Source organism: Enhydra lutris, unplaced genomic scaffold (genome assembly GCF_002288905.1).
Source record: "Enhydra lutris kenyoni isolate GAN:26980312 unplaced genomic scaffold, ASM228890v2 scaffoldscaffold20, whole genome shotgun sequence".
NCBI lineage: Eukaryota > Metazoa > Chordata > Mammalia > Carnivora > Mustelidae > Enhydra > Enhydra lutris.
This window is the reverse complement of record NW_019154104.1, coordinates 16,826,206-16,848,543: the sequence shown is the minus strand read 5'-3', so window position 1 is coordinate 16,848,543 and position 22,338 is coordinate 16,826,206. Positions and strand designations below refer to the sequence as shown.

At 44.0% G+C, this 22,338-nt stretch overlaps 1 protein-coding gene across 1 annotated transcript in view; it reads right to left on the bottom strand.

The window, feature by feature from the left end:
• Nucleotides 1–4,455: 4,455 nt before the first annotated feature.
• LOC111148513 (serine palmitoyltransferase long chain base subunit 2) overlaps nucleotides 4,456–22,338 on the bottom strand; it is a 113,989-nt gene continuing 96,106 nt past the window's right edge. The window contains exons 10-12 of the mRNA XM_022505126.1: nucleotides 18,234–18,369; nucleotides 14,874–15,003; nucleotides 4,456–9,865 (exon numbers count right to left, since the gene is read on the bottom strand). Of these exons, the coding sequence (XP_022360834.1) occupies nucleotides 9,746–9,865; nucleotides 14,874–15,003; nucleotides 18,234–18,369 (386 nt within the window). The 3' untranslated portion in view covers nucleotides 4,456–9,745. The remainder of the gene's footprint in view (nucleotides 9,866–14,873; nucleotides 15,004–18,233; nucleotides 18,370–22,338) is intronic.

Sequence of the window (22,338 nt, the reverse complement as noted above, 5' to 3'; positions counted from 1 at the left end):
AACAATGGGATCACCACTCCCTCTAGCGAGACATTCGTGCGTGTTTCCTCACCTGTAGAGTACGCTGGTCATGAAATAAAAGCTCAGCCCATGATAAAGATCAGGAACTCCTAGGGGCAATGACAATTCTTGTGGCATGGTCTATGGTCTATGGTCTATGAGGGAATGTAAGCACAGTGACACAAGGTGGGGGGGCGGGACTAGAGGGTTGGGGTTTGCACAAGTCAGTGAGGAGCTGTCAGAAGACACTAGGAAGATGGCCACAAAGGCTGCCTGGTTTCAAGGCGGGGATAACAGATCCTGGGGGTGCTGGGGAGGAGGAGGAGGGCCAGGAAACCCGCCATAGGGGTAAAACTTGGGATCTGGGTTTAGCCAAAGTAAAACTCACAGGGGACCGGGCACAGTGCTGTGAAACCACTCCTGTCTGCAACAGCACAGCACAGGACTCTGCGGCATTTTCAATAGTGCATCCGGAGTTTACAACCCCGGTCTGGAGTTGGCCACAGGGGTTTGAATCCTGCCTCTACCATTTACTAAGAAGTTACTATTGGGCAAGGTCTTGGACCTCTTGGTGCTTTTCTCACTTATAAAAGTGTGTGGGTGGGTGGGGGAGTACTTACCTCGCAGATGTAAGGAGCAAATAATCTATTTTAAAGATTTTCTTTAGGATGAAGTTGCCATTTTTTTGGTCCAAGGGGTCAAATATTGGCAATTTCATGTGGTTCAACCTAGTAAGATGCTTGGTACACAGTAAACACTCCAACGTTAGCCAAAAGAAACTGGCCTTTGAGGACCTTCTACACCATATGGCTCTTTCTAGACGAAAGGTGAGGCTACCTGGTTCTTTAGTTTTTTAAGATTTCTTTTTCACACACAACCTATTTTCTTTTCATCAAATTTCCACACCTTCCACCAGATGGAAGTCAGGCTCAAGTTCATTCGTTTGGATGGGCCTATCTCTGAGTCAGGCACTACAGCTGTACCCCAAACCCTTTTCCCCCCTTTACCTGGACCGCTGTCGAAGCCTCCGGACTGGTTCTGCTGGATCCATTCTCGTTCTCACTCCCTCCTCACCGGTGCTGTTGGTTATCCTCAGTGGAAAACAGTGCACAATCTAAACACCGTACAACCTTCTGCATTAATCTTATTCCAGTCTTTCATTCTTTGAGCTGTTTTACAGCTCTGTAGGTTGTAGGTAAGAACAGCAAAGTAAAATCATTCCTGTCTATAGAATTGAAAATTATGTCTGACCTCTCCCCGCGAGGAAGAAACCAGTTTTGCCTTCATTTGCACATTCATTTCAATATTCCTGCTCTATCATTGCTGTTTTTCAGCATCTCCTTTGATTGCTTGTCATATCCTTACTCGTTTCCTCATTCAAGAGTTAAATAAAATCTTTAACTCGTGCTCATTTTTATATCTGTAAGGGAGTCGTGACTTCTTGAGAATGATCTTCTAACAGTCTTCTTGCACCCAGTTAATTCCTACTTCCCCAGTCTTGGCTCCCGGCAACCACTCGTCCACTGTCACCGCAGGTTAGTTGTGCCTTTCTAGATTTTCATATTAATAGAATGGTATTTATGTATTCTTTTGTGCTTGGCTTCTTCATTGGACATGTTTCTAAGACTCGTCCGCTTAGCTGTAGGTATCAGCCATTCATTCCTCCTCGTTGCTGAGCAGTGTTCCGTCGCATGAACACACGACATTTTGCTCACCCGTTCACAATGGTGGCATTTGGGTTGTTCCTAGTTTCGAGCTATTATGAGTAAAGCAGCTGTGAGTATTCAAGTGCACGTGTGCGCATGCTTTCACTTCTCTTGGGTGAATGAAATTGCTGCCCCCAAACTGCCAAACTGTTTTCTCAAATAGCTGTGCACTTTCCATCCCCACATCTTTGCCAACACTTGGTATCGTGACTTTTTTTGAATTTAGCCATTCTGGTGGGTGGGGGAGTGGTGGAATCTTATTATAGTTTTCATTTGCATTTTTCCCTGAAGACCAGAGATGTTGAACGTTTTTCCATGTGCTTTTTTGGCCATTAGTATACCTCCTCTTGTGACGAGTCTGTTCAAATCTTTTGGGGTGCCTGGCTGGCTCAGTCGGTAGAGCAATGACTCTTGATTGAAGGGTTGTGAATTCAAGCCCCACTTTGGGTGTAGAGATTACTTAAAAAATAAAATCTTTAGGGGCGCCTGGGTGGCTCAGTTGGTTAAGCTTCTGACTCTTGGTTTTGGCTCAGGTGGCCATCTCGGGGTCCTGGGATCAAGCCCCACATCAGGCTCTCTGCTGAGCGCAGAGCCAGCTTGTCTTTCCCTCCCCCTCTGCTCCTCACCTGGCATGCCTATGCATGTGCTCTTTCTCAAAAGAGAGAAAATCTTTTAAAAAATAAAAATAAAATTTTTAAAGATTTATTTATTTGAGACAGAGAGCATGAGCTGGGGCAGGGGGGTGGGTAGGGGCAAAGGGAAAGGGAGCAGACTCCTCATGGAGTGGCAGCCTGTGTGGGACTCAATCCCAGGACCCTGAGACCAAGACCTGAGCCTAAGGAAGACATTTAACCGACTGAACCACCCAGTTGCCCCCCCGCCCAATAAAATCTTTTAAAAAGTGTTCAAACCTTCTGCCTATTTTTTAGTTTTAGTTTTGCCTTTTGTTTTTCTTAAAGATTTTATTTATTTATTTGACACACAGAGAGAGATCACAAGTAGGCAGAGTAGCAGGCGGAAAGAGAGGAGGAAGAAGATTCCCCGCTGAGCAAAGAGTCCGATGCAGGGCTTGATTCCAGGACCCTGAGACCATGACCTGAGTTGAAGGCAGAGGCTTTTATTTTAAAAAAAAATTTTTTTAAAAGATTTTACTTATTTATTTGACAGACAGAGATCACAAGTAGGTAGAGAGGCAGGCAGAGAGAGAGGAGAAGCAGGCTACCTGCTGAGCAGACAGCCCGATATGGGGCTCGATCCCAGGACCCCGGTATCATGACCTGAGCCGAAGGCAGAGGCTTAACCCACTGAGCCACCCAGGCACCCCAGTCCTGCCTTTTTTATTTTGTAGTTTTAGTCCTACCTTATTGAGGTGTTTTATTTTTTAAGATTTTATTCATTTGACAAAGAGACACAGCGAGAGAGGGAACACAAGCAGGGCGAGTGGGAGAGGGAGAAGCAGGCTTCCCACTGAGCAGGGAGCCCAATGCAGGGCTGGATCCCAGGACCCTGGGATCATGACCTGAGCCAAAGGCAGAGGCCCAATGACTGAGCCACCCAGGCACCCCCCACCTTATTGAGTTTTAAGGGTTCTTTCTAAACTCTGGATGGAAAGCCTTTGTTAGGTCTATATTGTGGATGTTTTAGCCTCGTCTGGAGTTTGCGTTTTCCTTTTACTGAGTCTTAAAGTTTTCATTTTGATGAAGTACAGTATATTATTTTTGAGCCATGGTTTTTATGTTCCAAGAAATTGTTGCTTAATCCAAGGAACCAGATTTTCTATTTTCTCTTGGAAGTTTTATAGTTTTGATGTTCGGATCTATGGTTTTGAGTAAAACTTTTGTATATAATGTGAGGTAAGGGTTGAAGGTCATTTCCCCCAGATACTTGTGTTGTTCCAGCACCATTAGCTGGCTGTACTTTCTCCGTTGAATTAACTTGGCACTTTTGTTGAAAATCAATTACCTGTATATGTGTGGGTCTATTTCTGGACTTTTTACTTTCATTCTAGTATGTTAACATACAGTGTTATGTTAGTTTCAGGGCAACTGTATACGTTTCTCGGAAATATGGAATGCTTCGTGAATTTGCATGGCATCCTTGTGCGGGGACCATGCCTCTCTTCCCCGCATCATTCCAATTTTAGTATACATGCTGCTGAAGTGAGCACTGTCTCTGGACTTTCTATGATGTCTTATTTGTTCTCTCGGACCATTCTAACGCCAAATGCAGTCTTCGATACTACAGCTCTGTACAAAGCTCTGAAATCAGGTAGTACAACTTCTGGTTCAAAATTTTTTTGGCTGGCCTAGATCCTTTGCATGTCCATATACATTGTACCAATTTGTCAAGGTCTACCAAAAGAAGACACTAGAGATCTTTTTCAATGCTTGCAACCCTTCCCTGGTTCCCCCCACCGTGTACGATCACCGATCACCCCTGACAGCCCAGCACAGCAGACCTCTGCGCCCTCCTCGCCAGCCTCCCTGTTGCTCCTGGAGCGGCCACACGTTTCTGGATCCTCCATGCCTTACAAGAGTTTTCTCTGTCACCTCTAACCCACATACTGGTTACAGGTTTTTAACATGCTTTTTACTTTTCCTTCACAGCACTTACCAGTTTGTACAATGATGTGTGTCCATAGGGTTATTGTTTACTATTTGTTTGCTGGCTGGTATTGGTCATGCTCAGTGTAGTGCCTGGCATGGACACAGCACCCAGTTTTCCTTGGTTGAATGAATAAAAGCAGAGATCGCTTTCTGAATAGTTTATTTGGGCAAAACAATATATTTGCATGGGATGATTCTTAAGTCATCTCAAGTAGTTCCCCTTCAGGCCTTAACATGTGCTCTCAAACGGATATGCCTAACCTAATCCATCATTTAGAGCTTCACAGTCATCCAACAAGGTGTAAAAAAAAAAGAAAGAAAATCATCTGGCAAAAAAGGGAGACAGGGTAAGAGAGAAAGAGAGAAGAGTGACATTTTAATACAATACTAGAATTTAAAATTTTTTATTTACATTTGCCCCTCTCGCTTTCTCAGATTATACAAGCATCACAGCAAAGGAGAGGGATTTCACAGCACCTCTTCCAAAGTCCAGTTTACAGGCAAATTGGTCAATGGAAAAATAAAGGCCAACAAAAGAAGATCTCAGCTCTCCATAAGCGATTTCTCTATTCTTATTCTCTTTCCCCCTTCTCTTAATGTTCACAACCTTTACACAGAGAGGGATCATCAAGACCATGTGGGCATGCTGGCTGAGCTGACAGTGGTCTCACCAGGACCCTGTAAAGAACCACCGAGGATGCTTCTAATCATTCCAACCATCGGTTTAGCGCCCCTGAGGTAACAGGACCTAATGCTAAGGGTGAAGACAAGTTACCACTCCACCCCAGTCAGGAGTAGGTCCCACACCTCCATAGTAGGCCTGTGCCCAGCCGAGCTTCGCACAAGAAAACTGAGAACTGTGGGGAGAGGCAGACTCTGAACCGACTCAAGGCTCCTGGGGCAGAGAGGGATCCACTCATCCACGGAGATGGCAACAAGGAAGGACACCGGGCACATCAGGGGACTGCTCCTGTCCTCACCTTGCATTCAGCTTCCCAACTTCTCCAAAGGGACGGACTTTGGGTATTGCTTCATCAAAAATGCCTAACCGCAGTGGCAGAACCATTGCGTTCTTCAGGGTCAGTTTATCAGAACTCATCATACCAGAGTCACAGTTCAGGGCCGTCTATCCTGCGTACTTTCTAGTAAACAAGACCTTGACCATGGCTGTCCCATCAGGCCACTCCCCGGGGGCCGACTGAGAATGCCTCCAGGCTGGAGAAGACTAGAATCAACAACTTCGGTAGGTCCGAGAGCTAACTCCTTTGCCTTCCCACTCCCCGCCGCCCCCAAAAGACTCCACCTAAAGCAAAAGGTGCTTGGAGAACAGAAGTCACTGGAAATGACAAAAAGGGCAACCTTTTCCTAATTAGGTTATCTGGGCACATGGTAATTGGGTAGGGGCCTAAACACTACATTTCCTGTGGATAAAGTTGAGCAGAGAATAAGATACGCCTCTATCCACGTGGAAGGTATTTTGATTAGCTGGTTAACGGATCGAGATGCCTGCCGGCTGAGCACTGAGCTTCCGTGGTAAGCAGGTAGCTGCAGACCTTTAGGTTCTGGGGCTGCATTTAAGCCAGGAACTGCTCGACAACCACGAAGAATCATTTGATTTTCGTAACTCCCCCTTCACGACCCCCCTGGGCGATGCCGAGTTCACCTGGGTGAAAGGCTCAGTAGTGCTGATCTTCGTGAAGACAGACCTTCTGAAGGAAAAGCCCCTATGCTCTTCCCCCTTTGCTGACCACACGGCTTACAGCCAGCAGAGATGAAAGCCCACCTTGGCTTACCTCGAACACCAGGAAAGGAAAGACACTCTGGGAATTAGTCACAGCAGTTCTTCATACAAGAGAACCCGGAGCCAGTCAGTTGTATATACAAATTCTTACAAAATAAGAACTATTCACATTCTTTTTCTCCATAGCCTATGGCCGGACTAGAGGTCCTATGCTGCTTCCCAATCCAGGACGACTAGGGGCTGGAGAGCCTCATCAGTTTGGATGGGGAGCAGGGTTGCGGGGAGAAAGAGGCACATAGCGGTAGATAGCATCGCTTTCCCCCCTTCCCTAAGAAGCCAGGAAATCTCTCCACGGGAGCCATTCTTCCTCCTGGTTTTCACTAATAGAAATGAACCAAAGCTTATTAAACACTAAAAAACTCAGCTAGACGGGACTAGCCCTAACGAACTTAGATACAAGCTCCCTCAAGTAGGGAAGAAAGAAGTCCCCAGACTCCTCTGGAAATGTAGGGTTGGGTGTCCCAGGACAGGGTATCTGACCCAGTGATCTTCTAAACACAGCATCACTGTCTAGGTGTTCTCCATTGACATTCTAAAACTCAAGAATGGGAAGGTACAAAGAAAGGCCAAATGCAGGACAGAGGGATGACAGGGACAAGTCACTGGCACAGTATTTCATCCCTGGGCTTCTGAAGGGCGTTAGCAAACACACAGCCCTCAGCCCTTGTTTTGCTTTTGATGTAGTGGTTCCATGACTCATCGTTTGCTTACAACCCGCAGCCCTTTACAGGGGCGTTTCTCTTCACCTTCCGTGACTCCTTCAGGAAGAAGCGTGTTTTCACCATCAGAAGCCCTCACCCTGTCGTGAAAGTTTAAGATAGTAACTATAGGACTGAGATGCCAAGTTCTTCAAACAAGCAAGCAGGACTCCGGGGTTCTGGGGACTAGGATGATTTTTAAAGGGAAGAAATTTTCCAGAGCAAAGTGAAAAGTTAAAAGTGCTCCAAGGACCCCGCCCCTGAACACACTCTTTCACTATTTACTTACTGTAGAGTGAATGCCATAGTTTAGGGTAAAACTTTTCAAATAAAGTTGGGAGGAGAGTCTGCCACTGCCTCTTGATCCATTCTTTGTGATTCTGATGTCTCCTAGTTAGAAGTTTCTGGTTTCTGATGTGATCTGCCGAAAAAGGTCTTATAAGTGGGAAATGGATAAAGGCAATGCTAAATAGAAAGAGGGATGAGAAAAAGTGGTAAGGATTAGTCACATCTCTACTGAGTGACTCCGACTATCTGCTTTGGTGGTAACGTGAGCTGACACCTGTGTGCATCCCACCCGACTCATGACCCAGGCGACCTTCAACCATGCACGACACAATACTTAGGTCTACTCATTCCCAGTGACTATATTTATATACATCTACATGTCCCCCAGTGCTTTGTTAAATAATGATGCCTGTGATATGACTGGACCCTAGATCTATATCACAGTTTCTGAGAGACAACCAGCATGTAGAACATTTTGTCCTCCAGAAAGCAGAGATCCCGTGTGGATCACAGTTCTGTCTCTTCAAAATAAACTTGTAACTTAACTGCATTTATTCTGACATAACTTTGCACCAGCAAATATATGTCATATATATGTATATATACATACATACATATATATATTTATGATTTATTTAAATGCCCATATTGACATTTGAAATTGCAGTGACTCCATGCAAGCCGAAGTAAAAAGAGTAGCAAGGTGAAGTTCATTGCTTCAACTTTAGGACTTTTGCAAACCCTACACCATTTGGTAAGTGACTGCAGTGCAAAAGCTATCTGGTGTTCTAGTAGGGTTCTACGGTGAGGAACGAGATTCGAAGGTTAGCGATGTATCTTATTCTACAGGGCTAGTGACTTAGTTACCACAATGTCTTTTTTTAACTTCAGTTTGTCCATGCTAAATACAGTCCCTGCATTTCTATTTGGTTCTTTGATTCACCCTTTTCTAGTCTTTAAAAAAGGTAAAACAGAACCTTGGAATATTTTAAAGGCCAAAGGCTCTCAGATGCTGAGAGTGATTGAAGAGAACTTAGATAGGAAAGCAAACCCTCACCGACAGTCCTGTCGCTCCCCATCTCCACCGCATGTGTCAGAACAAGCCCCGCAGCTGAAGACAAGGAGCACAGGAGAATCTCTACTAACCCAAGGAGGGATTCCAAAAAGAGAGACATGCAAAGCTACTTTCACACAGGGCTCTTCCATGCTGTTCCCGAGCCTTCCCCCGTACTACTCCGATGGCTACTAGAAGACAAACTGGTCGTGGGCGTAATAATGTCAAAAGTTCTCTTCACTTAGGCTTTGGTCAACAGAAAAAAGGAAGAGCTTTAACATGGTGGTTTTCAGATTTGTTCTTTGGTCAAGCAGTTTTATAAAGCTCTCTGAAACTAGTCCCCTCACCTAGTATGAAAAGAGTCAAAATAGAGGATCCCAGTTTAGCAAAGAGATAATGTGTTCAGAATTTCTTAGGGCGGTGGGGGGGGGGAGGGAAAAAAAAAAAGAGAGACCCTAAACCCTAGATGCCAGATTAGAATTGTCTTAGGACATTAAAAGTAAAGAACTAGCACTCAGAAGAGTAACGTTTAAATGGGTCAGCTTCTAAAACGGGTAAGTTAATAACTTTAATCCTTAAACAGGAACATGACGAATGATTTCTGAGCATGGGATTTACCAACATTTTCCTTTATCAGTTTAAATCCTGATCTGGACCCAGACCCAGGCAGAGGCGGTCACAGTTCTGAAGAGTAGAAAGCAGAGTAGGAAGCAAGCACAGACGTTTGCCAGCTCAGTCCCCCAGCTCTGTCCCTTCGGCCCTCGCCCCCTGCTGGCTGAGCAGCTGTGTGCACAGAAGACACAGGGAGGCGGGAGGCGGCCTCACCACAAGGGTCTGGCCAGGGTGGATGTGGGTGCTTTCTGAACAATTCCAGCATTTTAAATAGCAGGTTAGTTTAGAGCTTAGAAGAACCCAGAAACTGGACATACGTCTCAGACAGTGACCATTATCAGTATCTGATGGTGAAAGAAGAAATCACCCGGTGACCAGAACAAGATGAAACCTTGGGAGGCTCCTGGCCAGGGGGAGTTCATGACAAGGGGCAGTTTTTAGCAATGTTAGTGTTCACGGTTTTCCTTAAACAGCTCAACTTCGGACAAAAGGGAGAACACTTTGGTTGAATACTTGACTGGTTTAGTAAGGATTCCAAGGTTGGCAGCCTCTGACACCTGGATTGGAAGTAAGTGGAAGGCACTTGCTCCCTGGGGAGGAGGGCTGGGTGAGTCTGGAGGCTGCGGTGGTGGGGCCAGCGGGAGCTGTGGGTCGGCCGAGTCTGCAGGTGGCAAGGAAAGGCTAACGGCCTGTGTGGTTAGCCAGGGCCAAGCTAGGGTCAGCGTGATTTCATAAGAAGGAGAGTTATAAAATAAAACATTTTTAATGGACAAAAAAGTAGAGTGGGTCACCTCTTTTTTTTAAAAGGTGAAATGTAGCAAAGGAAGAATGTGAAGCAGTTTTTTACTATTTACAAAATGCCATTTAGAAATGTCTTTTGCGTGAGATGGCCACAGAAGTATGGTTCCTGGAACTGGCTCAGAAAGGCCACACACTGTCCTGGGTGAGGGAGAGCTCCTCCAAGGGAGCACCAAAAAGGCTCAGTCTTCTGTTTCTTCGTAGGTTGTCTCATCAAAGGGCCTGTCCAGCAGGGGCACCAACCGATGACGGGAATACTTGAGCTGCAACAGGTCCCCAACTTCATCTATCTCCTTGAGCGCCTAAAACATAGAGGAGTGGAGGTGAGTCGGGGCCAGCAGGACGCAGGCACGCCTGGTGCGTTAACGTTTCTAAAAACATTCGTGGCAATATTATCCTCTCGTGGGACCGTGTGTGTCTAGTGCATTAACTCTGATCAGACTATAGGACAGCTGTGGAAAGAGCTGCTTTTTGAGCAAGAACGTCAGGCCGGTCATGACTAACGGGTTGTGAAGAGCAGTTACGCAGGGTAAAGGGCAGCGTTCACCGAAGTCTGCTATACAGAGGAGAAAAGGAACATGTGCCTTGCACTTGCCAGGCTGGCTACCACGGTCCTTTGTCCTCTCATACTTCAGTCCTCACAGCTTCTATTTCACAACAAAAAAACCGATGGGAAGTCTGCATTGAGATGCGTCCAAGGCACAAGGTGACGAGAGCCCCATGGTGCACCACGGATCAGACTTAGTAAGAAAGCGGGGAAGCCATTAGGAGACTGGGTAGGTCATGGACAGGGTGAGGGCGCACGAGCAAGAATGGGCGGAGCCAGGACTTCAACTCAGGCAGGAGTCTGAACTCTAAAATCCTAACCTTGCGAGATCGTCGTATCTTCCCATCAAAAACTACTTATCTCAGTATAATTTTCTTTCTTATAAAAACTGCTCGTTGGTTTTTCAAAAAAATTCAAACACTACGAAAAGTTATGAAATGAAAAGTCATGAAATGAAAAGTCTCTTCCTGATTGCGACACCCATCAGCTCACAGAGGTAACCTTTCCAAACCGCAGCACAGAGGGTCAGAACAGAAGATCCCAATACAAGAATGGGATATGTGTTCACGATTTCTCAGGAAAAAACCAATAGAAGGACAGGGACACTCGAAGCCCCAGATACTTCTTGGAGAAATCCGAAGAAGACTGTAAAAATTGTATAATCCTAGGTTCTAAGGCTTTTCAATAAAAGCACCTCACGCAGGCCCCACAATGCAGTTTCCACAGCGTCTCTCCAGCCCTGTCATTCACTCCCTCTGAGTCTGGGGATGTTACCCAGGGGATAATGTGACAAATCCAGGGTGAAGGGCCTTAGCTTTGGAGGCAGGGCTCTCTCCAATTTCCCATCACATCACAGACATCTTCTGTCCACTCTTATGGTCATAATTTCATATGAAAATGCACACCTTCTACTTTATAACAGGAGTCAGTCAGTTGAGTATTAGTAAAAGACATATTTCTGTGTTCTTAAATTTAACTTTGATCTTTTTGAAAAAGATTTATTTGAGGGGGGGGGGGAATGAGTCAGGGGAGGGACAGAGGGAGAAAGAATCCTCAAGAAGACTCTCTGCTGAGTGTGGAGCCCAACGTGGGGCTCGATTTCGTGACCTGAGCTGAAATCAAGACAGACACTAAACTGACGGAGCAACATAGGTGCCCCTAAATTTAACTTAAAAATCAACGTTTGGGGGGCACCTGGGTGGCTCAGTAGTTAAGCATCTGTCTTTGGCTCAGATCATGATCTTGGGGTCCTAGGATCGAGCTCTGCTTCGGGCTCCCTACTCAGTGGGAAGCCTGCTTCTCCCTCTCCCACTCCCCCGCTCGTGTTCCCTCTCTCACTGTCTCTCGCTGTCAAATAATTCAATAAAATCTTTAAAAAAAAAGAAAAAAAGATCAATGTTTGTAGGTAGGGGTGCCCGGGTAGGTCAGTTGGTTAAGTGTCTGCCATCAGCGCAGGTCTTGATCTCTGGGATCCTGGGACAGAGCCCCATATAGGGCTTCCTGCTTGGCAGGGAGTCTGCTTCTCTCTCTCTCCCCACCATCGCTCGTTTTCTCTCTCTCTCTCAAATGAATAAAATCTTAAAAAAAAAAAAAAAAAAAGCATTTGTAGAGAGAAAAAAAAACCCCACCAATAAATAGCATTCCTTATTTATTCTGGCTAAGAAATCATTCTTCATTCCAAATGTGGAAAATATAGAAAGCAAATTAAGAGCTGGACCTAAGGGGTATCTGGGTGGTTTAGTCATTAAGTGGCTGCCTTTGGCTCAGGTCATGATCCCAGCATCCTGGGATCAAGCCCTACATCGGGTTCCCTCCTCAGCAGGGAGCCTGCTTTCCCTCTCCAGCTCCCCTGTGCTTGTGTTCCTTCTCTCTCTATCATAAATAAATAAAATCTTAAAAAAAAAAAAAAAGAGCTGGACCTCAGTATGCTTCCAGTACAGTGGTATCTTGGGGCAGCTGGGTGGCTCAGTTGGTTAAGTGTCTGCCTTTGGCTCAGGTCATGATTCAAGGATCCTGGGATTGAGCCTCACACCGGTCTCCCTGCTCAGCAGGGAGCCTGCTTCTCCCTCTCCTGCTTCCCCTGCTTGTGCTCTCTCTCTCTAATGAATTAAAAAAAAAAAAAAAAGTGGTATCTTTGAGAAAAGGTTTAACTGAAAGCTCCATATGGAAACAATTTAGGATTGAATTTCAGCTGGGAGGAACCCATTAACCATTTATCCCCTGACCTCTGATATAGGATTTATTAATTTAAAGCAACACATGACTTACTAAGATCACAAAGTGAAAGACATTTATGAACTCTGACTTTAGAATATTCTTTTCATTGATGTAAAAAAGAAAATGAATAGAAAAACTCACAGTAGCCTAAAGGGATCTAGAGTCCATGATTTCCTCTGATCCCATAACAAATATTTCAGATAAATAGGTTTTATTTACATAAAACTGTAACTAGACACTGCTAGTTGGCCATTATGTGGGTCACCCGGTTTGAGCAGGAATAAGGGACCGTTGCAAGTATCGCCATCTGTTAGCAAAACATCTACACTCAACCACCGGATCCCAGGGTGAGATGGGTTCTTAGGGGAAAAATCGTGTAAAATCATAGAGTGGAGTCTGGTCCTTGAATGAGAGAATATTCTAGGATAGCTGTGCCCCAGAGCTGATCGATAACCCTGCCTTTCTCATTTTTAAAAATAAGTTTCATTGTGACACAATTCACATGCCATTAAAGTCACCTTCTTAGTATATTCACAGAGGTGTACAATTTTCATCAGTATCTAATCTTAAAGTATTATCACCTTAAAAAAAGGAACCCTATACTCACATCCTTCTCCCCGTCTTCCCCAAGCCCTGACAACCACCAGTCTATTTTCTGACCCTATGAATTTGCCTATTCTGGACATTTCATAATGTGGTCTTTTGTGCCTAGCTTCTTTTACTTAGCATGATGTGTTTAAGGTTCACCCATGTTGTAGGGCTCCCACTTCATGCTTTTGTATGTGAGTTATCCAGCTGTCTGGTACCGTTTGTTGAAGACACTATTCTTTCCCTACTAACGAGTCTGGGCTCTCCTGTGGCAAATCAAGTGGCCACAGATGCCCAAGTGTATTCATGGCCTCTCAGTCCTCTTCCATCACTGGCCTCACGTCTGTCCTCACGCTAGTGCTCCACTGCCTTGACTACAGCCGCTTGGCAGTAAGTTTCATACCCAGGAGGTCTGACCCCTCCAACTTAGATTCTCTCTCTCCATACTGTTTTTGCTACCTGGGGCCCCATAACGGTCCCATATAAACTTTTTTTTTTTTTTAAGGCAAGACAAACTTTTGAACATCTAAATAGAAGAGAATGGAAGAAAAGCTGAAAGGCACAATCCAAATAAAAGAAAAGGTAGATACAGCAGCAATAATAAATGAAATCCAATTTTCCAGGGTCAGGATGTGATGAAGAACATACTCGTACTTGCGCAAGTTCTGTTTGACAGAAATAAGGACGAAAAATCAGTCTTCAGAGGCCCAGAAATAAAAATGTGAATTAAACTGCTACAACAAACCCTTAACATGTATTCATACTCTTCAAGATTAGTAACTCTCCAATGAATCAGTGGGTACTTCTAGCAACCGCAGCTGACCCATGAACAACAAGGGTTTCAACTGTGTGTGGGTCCACTTATATGTAGATTTTTTCAATAAATACAGTACTATAAATGTCTTTTCCTTACGATCTTCTTAATAACATTTTCTTTTCTCTAACTTACTTTATTGTAAGACTACAGTATATAATACATATAACTTACAGTATATAATACATCTAACTTACAAAATATGTGTTCAGTGCCTGTCTGTGATAATAGTAAGGCTTCCAGCTGACTATACTTAAGTTTTGGGGGAGGCAAAAGTTACATGTAGATTTTTTTTATTTTGGGATGGGGCAGCATGTTAGCTCCCCTACACCACCCTCCTCGTGTTGTTTAGGTCAACCATAATTTTATGCAGATATTGCATTCTAGAATTCTATAAACTCCCAGAAAGCAATACTTATTTAAAGTCTTGGATGTGAAATAATAGCACGTTAAGAGAATATCACAATGTAAGAATTAAGAGACCATAATTATATTCAATAATTATGAGCCCTTCCTATATGCCTGGCTGTGGTATATCCTGGAGATATAGAACAAGCAAAAGAGACGTAGTCTCTGCCCTCAAGATTTATCCAGTGGAGAAGACTGCCACCAAATAATTCCAGATGGGAAGGATTTACTAAGGGAGAATCTTAAGACTCCAAGGAAACGGCAAGCAAGAAGACTGGGGAACACCCTCGAGCAAGTTTCCTTTAAGTGGAGATGGGAAGAATCTGTAGGAGTCAGCCAGCCAAAGAGAGAGAGGACTCAAGAGAGAAAATTCTAGAGAGACAGAACAACATGTAAGAAGGCTTGTAGTAGAAACAGCTCGAGTACAAAGAGAGTGAGACGGTTATAGAGGCCATAATAAAGGAAAGCGTGGAACGAGACAAAGCCATCAATTCCCCACAGCCCTGATCACACAGGGTCTAGTGGGCAATGCTAATGGTTTTGCTTTTTTGGGCGGGGGTGGTGGTGGTGGTAATTAGCAATATTTTAAGCAGCACCGCATACTCCCTCCTCTATTTTACTAATTAATACCTCAGGTGCTTAAAGAACTTCAGGATCAGCAGATGATCAATTTCATCTGATATCCAGGCCTCCGTAGCACAGATATATTTACATCAAGGTGAGAGTGTCTACTTACAGTGTCAAGTATTTCTTTGGTATGAGCTGCGGACAGGCAAAACCTGGCTCTGGACTCAATAATTGGAGTAGCAGGAAATCCCACCACAACTACGCCGATATTCCGCTTCAGCATCTCCCGTCCAAAGGCGCTACGAGGGGAAAACAGGGTAAAGAAACCAGGAAGAGGAATAAACCACAACACATAGTTCTTGTGGTCCTGAATGATTTAAACTCTTAGGTGATACAGACATTGGAGACCTCTATTAGGAATCTCTTCTAACTTCTTTTAAGTTAAAATTGCCTCGGGGTGCCTGGGTGGCTCAGAGGGTTAAGCCTCTGCCTTTAGCTCAGGTCATGATCTCAGGGTCCTGGGATCGAGCCCTGCATCGGGCTCTCTGCTTAATGGGGAGCCTGCTTACCACCCCCTCTCTGCCTGCCCCTCTGCCTACTTGTGATCTCTCTCAATCAAATAAATAAATAAAAACTTTAAAAAAAAATTGCCAGACTTAGGGGCACCTGGGTAACTTAGTTGGTTAGGCAGCTGAGTCTTGATTTTGGCTCAGGTCCTGACTTCGGGGTCCTGGGATTGAGCCCCACACTGGAGCACTGCATCAGGCTTCGTGCTCAGCAGGGAGCCTGTCTCCCTCTCCCTCTACTCTTCCCCACTGCTGGCTCGTGCACTGCTCGTGCACTCAGGCTCACACACACACACACACACACACACACACACGCAACTTCTCTCTCAAATGGATAAATAAATCTTAAAAAAAAAAAAAAAAATTGCCAGACTTCTTCAATTCAATCCTAGAGTGGTCTCCCAAATGGTCTCCTTCACGAAGGTGAAGAATATAGTTGTCAGAGACCTATTTTTGACAGGGCTTGCCTAAACGAATTTGCTGTTATAGCCTTGAAGTGTTCTGACACGTAAGAGTGGTTCAGAGGCTTCAAAATGAACATGAGTTTAAAATCCTGTCCTTGAAATGTTAAGTTTGGCAGTTTAAATAATTCTTTTTTTAAAAATTTTAAAAATTTTATTTATTTATTTGACACAGAGAGAGAGTGTACAAGCAGAGGGAGCTACAGGCAGAGGGAGAGGGAGAAGCAGGCTTCCGGCTGAGCAGGGAGCCTGCTTCTACCTCTGCCTGCTGCTCCCCCTGGTAGTGCTCTCCGACAAATAAATAAATAACATCTTAAAAAAAAAAAAAAAAGATTAAGGATGGAGAGGATCTGCTGTAACACTGATTTCTTTCTGCTGGCAGAATGGCCGACTAGCATTAGCTCTAGACCAGGCACTTCTTTTTTTCCCCCTAAGTTTATTTATTTCAGTGATCTCTATACCCAACACGGGACTTGAACTCACCACCCCGAGATCAAGAGTCACATGCTCCTCCGACTGAGCCAACCAGGTGTCCCAAAGACCAGGTATTTTTTTGACTGACTTGAATGTTAAGCTGTCTTTGGAATTTAGGGTTTCCTTTGGTTTTGTGAGGCAACCTCATCCCCAGGCTTCAGCTGACTGCCCAGACTCCACAAATCTTGTTTCACTCCCCACCCCAGACCAAACTGGTGGCATGGGACCTTACTCCATATACATATCTTGTCTAAATGACACAATTCTAACTTCATGTACATTTTATTTGCTAATTATGCTGTTTCTTAACTATTCCCTTAGGCTGTTATTTTTTTGTTTGTTTGTTTGTTTTTTAAGTTTATGTAAGTAATCTCTATTCAATGTGGGCTTGAACTTAACCCTGAGATCAAGAGATCAATGCTCCTCCAACTGAGCCAGCCAGGTACCCCTTCCCTTAGCATTTTAAAGCATTTGTTTGAGAATAAGAAATCCCCCCCCATTACATAAATGCCAGCCTTTCCCCCCTCTTTCTAGTACTTCCTCTGACCCCGACGACCCTGCATCTTCAGCCAACCCTCCCAAATGGTCTAGTTCTTTCTTCCGTCTGCCTCACCCTCTGTAAATCTTAATTATAATGCACACATTAGCTTCCCCTGTAGAGCAGGTTAGACCCAGTTCTCTCTAAAGAAACAGTTCTAGAGTAAGTCCTCCAGATCAGACAACTCTTTGTTTACTTACGATAATTCCATTTAAAGGAGAGAAAACCCTACACACACCTTTGCTTTGGTTCGTACTCTCCATTGCCTCTGAAGACCAAATGCGCATATGCCTTCCTGTTGAAAACTGAACTCCTTTTCCCTCAGTGGCCACCTTTTCCCAACTGCCCTCTTATCATCTTTGGAATCACCCGACTTTTAGGTTCCCTGCTTTAGTTTCCCCTCCTAGAAATCCACTTCGATGAATATTTACTGAGTGCCTCTAACTGCCAGGGACTCTGGTGGGCCCTGGGGATTCAAAGATGAATAAAAATATTTGCTCCTTTAATGAATTCCACTAAACCTGAGAAACGATCCTCATCCAATTTTATATTTAAGATCCAGTCAAAACTCACAAATCTGAAAAGATGTGTGGTTTTTTCTTTTTTCAACTGAGTCTACACTAAGCAGGTAACTCCTTTCTTTTACATTTCTGACGCAGTTTTGCATACACTTGATTTGCAAGTAATTATATTTGCTCACTACCTATTACTTTTCAAATGTCTTCTGGTTTGGTTACACCCGGAGCTCTCAAAATGACTGGAAGCTATTCCAGGGCAAGGCTTTCTGTTATACGTGAGTTGCACACACCGAAGAAACTGGTGTAGGCTACACCTTGGGTAGCCACGCAACCACACGCCCTGACCTCGCAGCCCCACTCAGCCCTGGGGCACAGCGTTTCGGCTCCACGCACCTTCTTGCTATTCCTCAGTCGGGTAAGCATGTTCCTGTGTTCCGGCCTCTGCACAGAACTTCTCTCTCCAAGTGGCTAACTCTGCTCCTTCAAGCTTAGATGTCATTTTCCCTTCCCCGCTCCCTCGCTCCCCACTGACCTCCCTGTTTCATACCGTCATCTGCCTGCCCACTGGATACTCAACCCCCATATCCTGCTCTACTTTTCCCTATAACATGTAACGTCTTCTAACAAATTATGTAACTTATTTACTACATTTGTCTGACTCCTGCGCCATTAGAACATAAGCTCCCCAAGGGCAGGGATTTTTATATTTGTGTTCTGTCCACTGATCTATCCCAATCTCCTAAAAGAGAGCATTAAACTCAATATGTTTAATGAAAGACTAACAAGTTAACATGTCTTACAAATTAGAATCCACTAACCCGGAATCCACTAATTTGGAATTTCTAGCAAACCTCGACAGTTAACATAGTGAGGCCCAGATAATATTTCCCAACAAAATACACAAGCCTGAGTCTAATATCACAGGAGCCCTAAGTCTAATGAGGCCAGTCTATAGCCTGCAACAGAACATACCCAATTTTGGCCGGCATATAGAGCATCAAAGGCACAACTGGAGAGTCTTCATTCCCATAGATGATGAAGCCCATCTCTTTCAGCCGTCTCCTGAAATACCTCGTGTTTTCAGCTAACTGCTGGATACACTCTTTGCCTCGAAAATCATAAAGAAGAAAACACAAAGTAATACTAAGAAAAAAGGAGTGGGAAAAAGACAGCAATCCATCTCCATTTTATCAATCAGTCCTGTGTTTGGTTCTTCATTTCTAACACAAAATATTTTCACGTAACAAACTGTAGGAAATATAAACAAATCTTGCTTTGTGGTTTGTCACAGTAGGTGTTCCCGCCAGATTTTGTAATAACGTACAAAATGAAGTTCAACAATTAGCATTGTCTTGGCACATTAGCATCCTTAAAACATTTTCACTCTACCATCCCTTCATAGGCGTTCTCTTCATTTCATAGATCAGGTGACTCTCACAAAGGTGGCGACTAGCCTGCAGTGACATGGTGATAAGGTGAGACTAGAACTAGGTCTCTCAGGGCGCCTGGGTGGCTCAGTGGGTTAAGCCTCTGCCTTCGGCTCGGGCATGATCCCAGGGTCCTGGGATTGAGCCCCACATCGGGCTCTCTGCTCAGCGGGGAGCCTGCTTCCTCCTCTCTCTCTCTCTGCCTGACTCTCCGCCTACTTGTGATCTCTGTCTGTCAAATAAATAAAATATTTAAAAAAAAAAAAGAGAACTAGGTCTCTCATCTTCAATATTCCTACCAATGAACCGCACTGCAAATAATTTTACACATACGATCAGATATACAGCCATTAGAGCCCTAAATTTTCCTCTTAAGAGTTTGATTTTAGGGCGTGTGGGTGGCTCAGTCAGTTAAGCGGCTGCTTTCAGTTCAGGTCATGATCCCAGGGTCTTGGGATCAAGCCCCGAATCAGGCTCCTTGCTCAGCGGGGAGCCTGCTTTTCTCTCTGCCACTGCCTGCCACTCCCTCCTGCTTGTGCTTGTTCTCTCTCGTTCTCTCTGTGTCAAATAAATAAATAAAATCTTAAAAAAAAAAAAAGATTTCAATGTGGATGGTATTTTTTTTTATTATTATTTTTATTTATTTATTTATTTATTTTTGACACAGAGAGAGAGATCACAAGTAGGCAGAGAGGCAGGCAGAGAGAGAGGAGGAAGCAGGCTCCCGGAGGAGCGGAGAGCCCGATGCGGGACTCGATCCCAGGACCCTGAGATCATGACCTGAGCTGAAGGCAGAGGCTTAACCCACTGAGCCACCCAGGTGCCCCATGGATGGTATTTTTAAAAAGTTTGATTTTATGTCACCATCTTCCTAAAACTTCTATCAGACAACAGTAGTGTACCCATAATAACATAAAATCGTATTTTTAATCTTAGTTTATTCATCTTCCCTAAAATACAAATGGTTAAAACAAACATTTCTTAAACTCCTAACTAACTAAATATTTGGACTGGGTTCTGACATTATAGTAGATCAATCTATGAAAAGACATCCAAACAATCATTCTGAAGAGAAAGCCTAAATTTGAAACATCAGCTTGCAAAGGGCCAAGAACTGTTTCAGGGTCTTCTCGACCACCAATACTCACAAACAAGGAAAGGTCGCAGTTATTTTCTCACATATATTAGAGAGCCAACAAATTCACATTTTACAAAATACAAATATCATAAAATTCAAAAGATAAGTTAATCAGTTGGTCAGAAATACAGGTGGCTAACAAACGTCCTTAGAATACCAACTTATCCATCCATTCACTGACGAAAAGCTACCCTAGATAAGTCTGCTACGAATAACCCAAAGTTGATACTTTGTGCAAATAAATTCAAGTTGACTTCAACTGGCTCACTGTGAGCGCTGAGGAATGCCACTTCAGTTACGAGACCTGTCTTACAACAGTAAAGCAAGCATTAAAGTACATTACATTTCCTTATGCTGAGAACTGATGAGCCCTGTGCCCAAGTTTCCCCCCAGAAATACCTATACATGCTTACTCCACGTTTAGAAAAAAAAAAAGAGACTTCCACTTCTGGCCAGGATAGAGCACCCTGGACCAGATTTTACCTTTCTGCTGTCAACAAGAGAAAACTGGACAGAGCACATAAAACAAAATGTATATAAAATGTTTTTCAAACACCGGGCCATGGGCAGCGCCGGACTGTGCTGTTGGAGAGAAGGAAAACAAAACATGAGCCTCTGGATTGCTCCCTGACTGGCTGGAGGCAGGTCCCAGGCTGCTGCCCAGGGAGAGGAATCTAGTCTGGTCCGGTGAGGACATCCGAGATTGGCGTTGAGGATGCTAAGGTGGCTAGGATTTCTCAGGCAGGATACAGGAGAGGAAGGAGGAGCAGAGAGAGGTGTGGGGTCTGCAGCAGGGTCCCCCTGAGCCTTTGGCAGAGTGCCATCTGTTCCGCATGAGAAGAAACCACCAGGGGCTGGGGAAAGAAGCACCAGAGTCAACAGTTCCCAGGCTCATATGGAGTTGGTGACAGTTTGTATTTTCACCTCCCCAAATGGGAAGACCTCAGATCACACTAGTCGTGGAACGAAATTAGCTCTAGACTAAAAGTTGCTGTGAATCTATCCTGACAAATCTTAAAAGCAAGTCTGGAAAGGATCCAAGTGATTCAAAGAACAGAGTCCAAAACTACCTAAAGGAATACAACAAAGTGCAGCCCCCGATAATGTGAAATTTACATCTGGCAGACAATAAAAAATTCCACGCATTCAAAGAAACAGGAAAATATGACTCATCAACCAGGAGATAAGTCCATCAACAGAAACGGACCAGAAATAACAGAGGATCAGCAGACAAGGATATACAAAATGCTATCGTAAATGCCCTCCATACATTCAGAATGGTGGAGGAAGCATGATAAAGGGAAAAAGGAAATATATAAAAAGGAACACACAAGTGATACATGCAACAATGCTGATGAATCTCAAAAGCATTGTTACACGAAATAAGCGACACAGAAGATTACACACTGGGCGCATTCATTTATAGGAAATCCTAAAAAAGACATAATTATAGATCCAGAAAACAGAGTAATGATTGCCAGGGAGTGGAGAGAGGACTGACAGGACAGGGGTAGGAGGGAACTTTTGGGGGGCGGGTGTGACAAAAATATTCTATCGCTTGATTGTGGTATGGTTACCTGACTGTATACATTTGTCAAAACTCATGGAATTATACACTTAAAATTGGTGAACTGTACTGTATATGAATGATATCTCATTAAAGATGGTTTTTATTTTTTTTATTTTTTATTATTTTTTTTAAAGATTTTATTTATTTATTTGACAGAGAGAGGTATCACAAGTAGGCGGAGAGTCAGGCAGAGAGAGAGGAGGAAGCAGGCTCCCCGCTGAGCAGAGAGCCCGACGCGGGGCTCGATCCCAGGATCCTGGGATCATGACCTGAGCCGAAGGCAGAGGCTTTAACCCACTGAGCCACCCAGGCGCCCCTAAAGATGGTTTTTTAAAAAATTTAGTGATACACCTGCATATTAGTATATATTATTTTTTCTGCACCCACTTTATTATTTTGCAACTTGCTACTTTTTTCTCATCATAAACCAACTATTTAAAAAAAATTTTTTTTTCTCATTCCAAGAATATCAGAAAAATATCAAGGAAAAAAAGAAATCTTAAGGATGTAGACCATAATTTTTCCTCCCCCCCTTTTAAAAAAGATTTTATTTATTTATTTGAGAGAGAGAGCAGGCATAAGCAGAGGGAATGGCAGAGGGAGAGGGAGAAGCAGGCTCCCCATTGAGCAGGGAGCACAACGTGGGGCTTGATCCCAGGATTCCAGGATCATGACCTGAGCCAAAAGTAGAAGTTTAACTGACTGAGCCACCCTGGTGCCTCAGACCTTAACTTTTCCAATTACTATATCATTCTAAGCAAGTTTTCTTTCTTTCCTTTTTTTTTTTTTTTAAAGATTTTATCTATTTATTTGACAGACAAAGATCACAAGCAGGCAGAAAGGCAGGCAGAGAGAGATGGAGAAGCAGGCTCCCTGCTGAGCGGAAAGCCCGACTCGGGACTCGATCCCAGTACCCTGGGATCATGACCCCAGCTGAAAGCG